The 10,253-nt window shown below is 43.5% G+C and overlaps 1 protein-coding gene across 1 annotated transcript in view; it reads left to right on the top strand.

Annotated features, from left to right (window-relative positions):
• The first annotated feature begins 3,942 nt into the window (after positions 1 to 3,942).
• Positions 3,943 to 10,253, top strand: part of znf512b (zinc finger protein 512B) — a 28,565-nt gene continuing 22,254 nt past the window's right edge. The window contains 2 exon segments of the mRNA XM_071534034.1: positions 3,943 to 4,415; positions 6,152 to 6,286. Of these exon segments, the coding sequence (XP_071390135.1) occupies positions 6,154 to 6,286 (133 nt within the window). The 5' untranslated portion in view covers positions 3,943 to 4,415; positions 6,152 to 6,153.

The raw sequence follows: 10,253 nt of genomic DNA, 5'->3' as shown, positions 1-10,253 counted from the left end.
CCAGATGCGAGATTCCCAGCGTGACTGTGAAGCAAGCGCCTTTGATCTCACTCTAGACAGCAGTGGACAGCTTTGTATGAAGTTTTACTCACAGTACAAAAAAAATGCTTGCCCCCCCCTCCTCCTTCCAACATCCTTCTATCCATCCTTTGAGAAGGACTCTTGGGATTAATGTAAGAAATTGACTGTTAAAAGGGAGAAAAGACACTGTTTTATTTTTGGATTACCTGATGTACTGTAAATATGAACACTTTTGGTTTACTTTGTCTCCGATCATCGATGAATCGTTTGTTTGAAATGCAAAAAAGGGAAATGGAAATATTTATCTGCTTTACAGATATAAAAAAAATGGAACATGATGAAAGCTGTCTTTTTAGAATAAACTAATACATAAATCGAGATGAAGCTGTGAGCCTAATTTTCATAGTAATGTTGTGGACTTTGCAAGCTCTCTAATTATCCCTGTGTTTCTATCTAACTTTTACACACACACACACACACACACACACACACACATGCACAACAGTCCACCACTGGTTTCATTTAAGTGGTGCAAAACTGATTCACCTCAGTGGCCCCCTCCTTAAATCCCAAAAGTGCTCTCAGATAACCTGCTCTGGTCATAACAAAGAATTACTGCACTGCTCTGCCTGGAGACTCTTTTCTGCTTTTCTCTGTCTTTTTTTTCTTTCCTTCTTGTCCTCCTTCCTTCTGACACTTGATTTCGTACCTTGATTTGATTGCTCCTTCCTTCCTTCCTCCCTTCCTTCTTTCCTTCCTTCCTTCCTTCCTTTCCATTTATTCCAATGAAACAACCATTTTTCCTTATCAATATAATATAGTACATGTTCATATCCATATTCCTATACTCCAATAAACAAAGAATGAGAGAGAAAGGCAGTTAAGAAGTGAAATCTGGCATCAACAGTAAGTACAGACAAAGAGAAGCTGGATAAATGGCCAAATTACAGGGAGGAAACATCATATTTACAGTGGGAAGTGTGTCTGGTATTTGCACCTGCATTCTGACCTGTCATTCAGGATCCATGGGTCATGACTCTGTCTCGGTGAATGCAAAACAGATCTGCCTGCCTGAAGCGGCACACATACTCTCTCTCTCCCACACACACACACACACACACACACACACACACACAGGGATCCAATTACTGAGGGACATGAAGCATCTCACCTGTTAATAACAAGGCACATCTATGATAAACAGATTCACTGAACAGTGGCCTTCTCAACCCTGACAGAGCATAAATCCACGGGGCAGATGGTTAGATAGTGAGGACTGCAGAGTTAATTGGGTGGTGTTTACTACTAAGTGTCTTCTCTTTCTCTCCATGAAGTTTGAAACTGTGTTTCATTTCTGAAGGCTTGTCTTTCGTCATTATTTTCTCCAGCACCCAAAAAATGGGGGAAACACATTGGTATGAGAGACCGCTTCCTCCTTGTTTATCGCTGTCTGTTTGTGGCTTTGATCTACTAGATCACACTCCTTTGACAGCATTGAAAGTGAAGGAGAACTGCTCTCTCCTCCCTCATCAGCTACTGTTGAGGTGCCCTTGAGCAGCTGCTCCAGTGGAGCTGCACAGCGGCCAACAGCAGAAGACTGTGGTTTTACTGGGCAGCTCCCAGGTGTAAATGTGTGCCACTGTGTGACTGTGAGGCAAGCCAGTGCTGAAAAAGAGCATGTGAGCTCAGTCAACGTTCCCTGGATAAATAAAGGTAAATAAATAACACAGTCTGCCTCTGGATGGACTCTTCAACAGCCTGTTAGGACACAGAACAATCCACCTGGCCTATTCCATAAACCATTAAATAGCCTTTTGCCCACTCAGCAAAGAAGGAGTGGGAACATAAATCACTGCCACTGTAAAAGGATTTATCACCGGTCAAACAAGGCCCTGCCTGAACAATTCATTAACAGCCATTAAAGAGAGCAGCAGGAGGCAGACTGAACTCCATCACTGGGACAATCTTTGCAGGGGAGAGGCAGCTGTCAGTCAGTGGAAATGCCTGTCAGGCTAATAGTGTCATGGACCAGCTGAATTTCCCACAAAGCCTGGTAAGCAGTGTGGATAGGGCAGCACAAATTAGTCCCAAGATGTGTTTGAATCACTTTAAACAGATGAAATGACAAGCCCAATGAAAACTACAACTTGAAAACTTTAAAAGATGACAAGGGACCCTTTTCCCACACAGTAAAAGGAGCTCCTGACAACTCACAAGACAGCACTGCCCCCTACAGGACCACACATGCAGACAAACCCAGGTTCCCCTAATTGGAAATAAAGAAATCTGGTCGAGATTGAAATTCCTTCTGGATTGCAACCAGAACACATTAACTTGTTTGTTTGTTTTTTAATTTAAATGGTAAATTAAGAGATAGCTTCTAATTGAGTCTAAAATAACATGGGATTTTGACTTTTAGGAAATGTACCGGAGAGGTTAACACTACATTAAGTTCTTCAATTTACTGGTACTTTGTTCTCCCATGTGACCTTTTTTTGTCTGACTTGTGTAGCTGGATATACAAAAACCTTCAACACTCTTATTTAAAAAAAATTGCCATTGGGTGTCATTGAAAGAAACCCCCTGTCTTTTCTCTTTCTCAGATTCATAAGTGATATTAAGGAAACAATTTTTTAAGCTCCTTAATCTCCACAGATACTTTAAGATTGCTACAAAAATGAGTCTACCCTGCCCTCCACTGGCAGAGTTGAAAACAGTCACATACATGCATTACATCATGGTTTCAGATGAGTTCCACTAATAGGAAATATTAGGTCATGGTGACTGCCACCAATCAAAGGCTGAGAGCTCCCCTCTTGTTTTACTGAACCCAACTGAAGTGGCTATGATGCCATGCACGACTCACTGAGCGGGCTGCCATACAAGGAAGACATGTGTCAAACATTTATCATCAGCTGAGTTGAATGGAGGAAATGCCAGTGCCCAGTGTGCACATGCACTTGCAGAAACAGCAATTAAAAATCCAATAGTGCATTGACTACATGCCTATATGTCTGTTATTAAGATACCATTAACATCAATAGTTTTAATAGCCTATGCCTCATTGACCTTGGATTTTGAGATTGCACGGCAGTCACTGTTTATTGTCAAGGGGCATGTAAAGCCTGCTTTGATTTACAGATTAGACAAATGTCATTCTATGCAAACCATTACACATAGCTGCTGTGTAGAGCTATTTGATTTCAACTTACTCCAAACTCAGCAGGCTTTGTGCATTTTAGGCATATTTGCTATTCCAGCGGTTTTTGTAGAGGACTGGCAGTGGATGACTAAAGCCTACAGTAGGCAACCAGAATAGCCTACCACAGGTTGGACTACAATATTCCCTGCCCAATTTGGTAAAGCTGCACGGCTGGAGGACGCGCGGGGAGAACATTCAGATTAAAACACTTGGCGAAGGTTGATTTAAGGAATTTAAGCCCTGACCCGTTTTCGTCATGAACGAACGCCGTTACGTCGGAAGAGCCGCATCAGCCGGTTTTGGAGCGGGTTTATTAGACAGAAACCCCAATATTATCTGCTCGATATAGATAATAATAACGCGAGAGTTTGCAAGTTGCCTCAAGACTGTAGTTGCAACTGTCAAAGGTGGAGTGGATACGCGCATGACCCAACACACATTACTGTAATACTGTACACGGCCGCCAAGATAATATCCGTATAAAAAACCGAAATAATCCCGAGGTAAGGAACCGCGGAGTGTACCAAAACCGACCGAGATTTGGCGTTTCTGCTGATTTTCCTTCGCTTCGTTTTCTTTTACTCTAACCAACTGTCTCGCAGCCGTCGAAATTACTGCACTAAACATATTTTTGTGCCTCCCTTTAGCTCCAGCCAGCGCAAGGATTTTTTTTTACTCCTCCTTCGTAATAAAGTCGCCATTTTGCTTCACTGCCTATATAAACCATCCCGTATTCTAATATTTTTCCTCAAGGAGTCGGGGACATACCTATCTTTCCTGGCTATTTGTAACATTTCTGGAGTGTTTAACGAGAAGACAGAGGTTGAAGAAGTGCCTCGTGGTATACATATTAATGCAGGAGAGGAGGGGGGCAAGGCAATTGGAAACTGGGAATAAGGTGAAAGTATCCAGGATTTATTTTCATTTATAAATTCTAATTTCTCTTCTGCCCTGCTCTTTTTTCTTCGTCGTCTGCAGAGTGGGGGGAGAGGACGACGGTGACGACCGTCCGCTTCCTTTCAGGCCCCCCAACCCCAGTCTGACCGGTCTTTGACGCACAGCAGGTGTGATTGCCATGTAACATAACATTGGTGGAAAAACGCCCACCTAGGTGCCTATCTCCTGACCCCCCCCACGTGGGTGACCCGGGGCCACCCGGCCCCTAGTGCTGGGTGACTCCCCGACAGTCCAGGTAGGTGTGGCCCTCCAGAAGGAAGAAGTGGAACACTGCTTTTCTGATGTTAACCAGATAAATAGGCAACTCTGTTACCATGTTTAACTTCACACGGAATGGCAGGCTGCCACGTGTGGAGCTAAAAGTCTTATTTCTAGGCTGATTCGTCAGCAGATTGTGTCATGAGATGTTTTTGTGTGAGTGGGTGTCACCATAATTTGTTGTTGTGTCTAGCCAAATGTATGGCCATGTAGGGCTATTCCAGGGGTAGGACTATCAGATTCCCTCTAAGTTTATCATTTATGAAAAAGACCTATTGTAATGCTGTAATACATGTTCAAATTATGCTATACAAATATTACAGCAAAACTAAAAACTATATATAATATTTTACAAGAATACTTAAGGAACTGTCTGATGAGATGATATTATAGGAGATACAACCATTAAGTATAAAAAGTATAAAAGGTCATTATTAACTCAAATATTACAAACAAACTAGTTTCTATGAGAATATTAAAGGAATATTATAATGATTTTTCATCTGGGATATTCCTTCAATATCTGTCTTTCTGTCACTCTCTCTCCTTCCACCTCTCAGTCCAATTTTGAAATCCTAGTCTATAGTTCTCAAACTCCTCTCCTTACACTCAGACAGACACAGAGAGGAAGTAGTATTTTATGTGTGATATGAACCATTCCTTCCTCCGCTTGCCATATAGATGATGGAGAGGTGCCTAGCGTGTGCAAGTTTGCGTGTGTCCTGTATTTCTTCCACATGTATTGTTCTGCAAGGTCATTATGCTTCTGAATTCTTAGGCAAAAAAGTGTGAGATCAAATTTGTTAACATTATAATTGCATTGTGACACTGACTTCAGAGCAACACGACACAAACTGTGAGCACACTATCACAGCAAGGAACCTGCCATCATGGCTCAATGTGCATTGAATAGCGTGGCGTGTAAACGGATACTGAGAGGCCTCCAATGAGCGACCCTTTGTGTGCTGTTGTAATTCATTAGGAGAGTGACATGAACGTGTGCTAAGAGAAAGCATGTTGGTGCCTTAATCAGTACCACTTAGCATAATTAGCGATTGGCAGCCTTCATCCATTAGACTGTCCCATGCTGTTGGGGAACGAGGGCCAGCACCTAGAGTTCATAGCTGACATAGGCGTGCTATGCATTAAGCGTAGGATAGATAAGCAGAGTATTCTTGGTAATCTTGCAGTCAAAGAATTGAGGATCAGGAGCTTTGTCATAGTGTGACTTTGACCTGAAACACACATTTTTGCTGTTGACAATTTGACCTGATCAGAAATGCATCCCGGGTCTCCGTGATATAGAAAGAAGGCACGACTACTCAAGGAGGACTCAAGGCAGTGAGCCTCGCTCCCCCACCCCCTCTTTCTTTGACTCACCTCTTGTCTAATGGGCAGAGCATGGAGTTCGTGTGTAAGTGAGAATATTGATTTTGAAATGAAACATGGAAGGTCACACCCTCATTACCACTCCAGATGATGTGTGTGCCTCAACTCAGATAACCTCCAATCCAATAGCACCGGTGGCCCACAAGGAGAAACTGTAGAGTAGAGCAACAGGACAGCGTCATAATTGGCTATTGATGCAGTGGACATTGCTAATAATGTTTTGACAAGTAAAGCAACAGGATTAATGAGTGGTAGACTAGGATCCTAATATTGCCTCAAGCCATCTATGTCTCCTGTGTGTTTGCCCCCCTGCCCCCCCTGCAGGCATGGAGAGCCCGAGTGGCCCCAGGCTTGGGAAGCTGTCCTCATCGGGGCTGCCAAGGGGCCGGCCCCCCAAGCATGGACACCCCCAGGAGGCTGTCAGGACCACGGCAGCCCCTGAAAACAACAACAAACATGGTGAGTGACACGCCGCCGCCACACTTCGTTAAGTGAAAACAATATGTGACTTCAGATCTACGCAGTGTTTCTTGTCAAATTGTTTGTAGATGCGGGCAGTGGGAGTAATTTTGTTTGTGCGACCCAGGTTTGCTCCTGGACCGATTCCAGGATCAGTTCCATTTGGTGTTGCAGTTTAAGAGTAGCTTTTATTTGGATATATCATGAGAAAGAACAATTGTGCTGTAATTGCAATTGTATTTTTTTTTTTATTTTGGGTGGGCTGAGCAATAAGGGCAGCTGATGAACTTTCATTGTATTTATAATTTTCTCACAGTGGTTGTAATTTCCCAGCTGTGGGGAGCCACTACAACTAAGCGAATATAAAAGGAAATACTGCATCTATGTGACTATTTTGTAGCTGGTGATAGGTTTTTGCTCATATGCCAAACAATGACTGGTAGGCTAGCCATTCAGAAGTTCAAAGTTCCTTCTCAAGGGTTTCATCACTGTACAATACAGCCTCTGCTGCTTTTCTTAATGGGTTACAGTTTACTAGGAATCACTGGTTCCACAGCCTCAATACAGTTCTACAGCTCTCACCACAGAAGGGCCTGGAAACTACAACATTTTTCCTCAGACTGCATTACAGTGAGAAACCAAACAAACAAATAGTGCCAAGCACTGACATGAGTGAAAACCCAAGCCATCTGGATGGGGATGGAATACTTTGGAGGGAGAGAGACGGACTGGGGAATTATGTTTCAATCCAATAACCAGCAGATCATCATGACTTTGTTAATAGAGTCAGGCAGACTTGGAAAACTGGGGCTGTTCTAATATGACCCAGTTGTTTTGGTTGCTACAAAATAGCCTCTCAGTTCCATGCACGCAGTACCAACTCTAGACTAAGGTGCTTCAATTTGTTTTCTTTCCATGTTAATATTCAGCCCTCGAGGTTGGATGTTTGTGTGTGTGTGTGTGTGTGTGTGTGTGTGTGTGTGTGTGTGTGTGTGTGTGCGTGTGCTTGCTTCTCATTAGCTTTGACTTTACTGTGGACAGAGAGAGGGGGTTTATTTTTCAAGACAGATTTGACAGTGCAGCATGGAATAGTTTTTTTCTCACTCTGTAGTGAAGCCATTTATTAAAGTGCTTGCATTTCTATGCCGATTTATGATTATCTGCCTTACCTTATGATTGTCGGCAGTACTGCACGGGCTCACAGTATGTTTTCCAATTCCTCGTTGTATACAGTCTGCCAGTTGATATATTGTTGAAGAATTTATTGTAGCAGAGGCCCAATACATTTGAATGACAGGTTTTTCTCAGCAGCCTGGGTCTGATGTTTTATAGATTTTTTGCACTTTATTGCTCAATAAACACGTGTTTATAAATCAATCAGGCTTAAATGAGAACGCTAAGTTGATAGTGGGCTCTGCCCCTGATTGTTTTGGGACTGAAGGCCAGACTGGAAGCAGTCAGAGAGATAAATGAATGGGCGAGGTGGAGAGAGGGAACGCAACTCAGAGAGGATGGACAGAGGAACACACACTTGGCGGAGGTTCACTAATGAGTAATGCCGCTGAAATTCTGATTGTGGGTGTGTGGGTGTGTGGGCGTGTGTGTGTTTGTGTTGAGGTAATGCTATCATACAGGTGGTGGCTTGGCGCTGGTTTTTAAGGGGCTTTCAGAGGTAATGTTAGACTCTACTGTGTCTGTTTCGCTTTCCCTTCCACAGTAGGCCTGCTCATGTCTCTCATAAACCCATAGCCTCTTCTCCAAAATAGAATAATTATATCAGTGTCTTTGACAAGTCTGTGCTAAGGACAGCCTCCAGCATAATTTGATTGCACAAGATAAAAATCTACTTACCAATATGTTGTACTTGAAGAATTGTCTTGTTTGGCTGGAAAGTTGTGCTTATCTCGCACATTACCAGGGCTTTCCTCAGTCTTTAGAGAGGCTTAGTTGGTAACATTGCCAGTGGGCTGGGTTTTATGTGATTATGAGTTTTGAAGATTCTCTAAGAACATCCAGCTACCTTTGGGGGGGAACATTAGGCTACTGGATCCCATGCAGGACCCAACAGTAGGAATTAATTTAGAAGGAACGCAAAACATACCAAATGCATGACAAACTTTCCATTTTCATTTTTAAAAAAGCATTTGATTACTGTGATTTCTGTATTCCCTAGCCACGCCAAAATAGCCAGTGCGTGCTGTGATCCACACAAGCGTAGGAGAAGTTGAAGGGTGGAGCAAGTATCAGGAGAGGAGCAGGCTCATTGAATGTGATTGTACTTTCTTCTTCATCCATGGTTCCTCCAGCAGAACTGCAGCTCCTCATACTTCAAAAGATTTTGCCTTTCCATATGATAAGCCCTCATCTCATATTTGGCTTCTTTAGCTTATTACTCATCAGCGACTGGCTTGAGCTTTTTATAGCTAATGATGAGGAGAAATCCTACAATGCTAATCATAATGAGCCTTGGGCTAGCTTGCCTATCCCAGGGGGGCTGTGAACCTCAGTTTGGGGAAACAAAGACATCAATATCTAAGGCTCCCTGTGGAGGCCTTTCAGTGCTCAGTCTGTGCCCATTGTACACACTGTCCTCTTCAGATAACCAGGTACCACATAATCTGGCACTCATCCCACTGGTCGCTTTAGTTTTGATTCAGCGCCCATGAAAAGTTTAGCCTGTCATGCCTGGTTATATTATCAATTCTTATGGTGATATTTAAGTATCCCACGGGGAAAGTCTGCATGATTTAGGACATTATTGTGACCATGAAGTAGTTCTGTCTGTCTGGAGTGAAGCAATTCCTTTGTGTCTGTTGTTATACCAATGGTTTCCTTAAATTCCTCTCTGTGCTTTTATACATGGAAACAAAGACTGTGAATTGGGTTTGTGTGCCTTTCTAGAGTGTAAGTGGTGTGGTTGAGCTGTCACCCTGCCACACCAGACAACTACCAGGAAAGGATGTGGTCCTCGAGGGTGACTTGCTCTCTCTTTCTTTCTCTCTCATTCTTTCTCTCTAGATTTTTTTTTCTTTTTGGCATTAACATAATAAGTCCCCAGTTTTGACATTCTCCGAGCAGTTATACAACCTACAATGAAAGTATTTGGACAGAACTTATGCTGATCTGCTGAGTGCTTGAGGCAAACCCTAAGATTAGCCCCCCTTTCTACAAACACTAATGTAAGCCTAAATGAGTGGAGTGGAGATGAGTGTGTGTGTGTGTGTGTGTGTGTGTGTGTGTGTCAGCATCCTCCTCCCCCCACTGCGAGAGAGTGGTGCAGTACCCTACCTGCTCCCAGGACACACTGTTTGTCTGTCCGTCTGGCACCCCCTGTGTAAAAGGAAGGAGGTACTGCGGAGGTGGCAGGCACTGTCTCTGTCAATATGGAGATCGGGGGGGGAAGGAGGGGGATTCTGGTCTAAGTCTGGATAGGTTTATATGCGTGTGGTTCTGTGAGGATGTTAAATGTGCGAGTGTGTGCTTGTGTTTTTGTTTCTTTTTGTGTTTATTTTTCTCTGTGTGTGTGTGCGTGTGCGTGCGCGTGTGTGTTTGTTCTCAAATGTCAGACTACTAGCCTGACTGCATGGACCTTCATCTCTGGCCCACAGTCTCCATCTGCTGACCCTGCATATCTGCCTTAGCAGCCATCCCTCCCTCTCCCGCTCTGTCCATTGCTTCCTCACACTATCTCTCGCTCGTTCTCTCACTCTCCACACATAACTGTCGCTCCCCTCAGCTTCACCCTCATTTCATCTCTATCTGCCTGCTTCTCCTCCTCCTCTCTTTCTAACTCTCCATCTCTCTCCTGTCTCACTCATTAGGCAGTATTATCAGCAGCGGTGACTCACTGTACTCCTAACCTCACTATTCCTGCCACCCTTCCTATCTACCCCCGCACTCCCCTCCCCCCACCCGTACCTACCCTCACTCCTTCCACATCTCATCTTTGTTATATTTCCAAGTTCTC

Source organism: Centroberyx affinis, unplaced genomic scaffold (assembly GCF_046629955.1).
Source record: "Centroberyx affinis isolate AG114_WGS23_722 - 3 ecotype Tasmania unplaced genomic scaffold, CSIRO-AGI_Caff_v1 ptg002477l_1, whole genome shotgun sequence".
Lineage (NCBI taxonomy): Eukaryota > Metazoa > Chordata > Actinopteri > Beryciformes > Berycidae > Centroberyx > Centroberyx affinis.
Note: the sequence above shows the minus strand (reverse complement) of the source record. Positions and strands in the feature narration are given on the sequence as shown.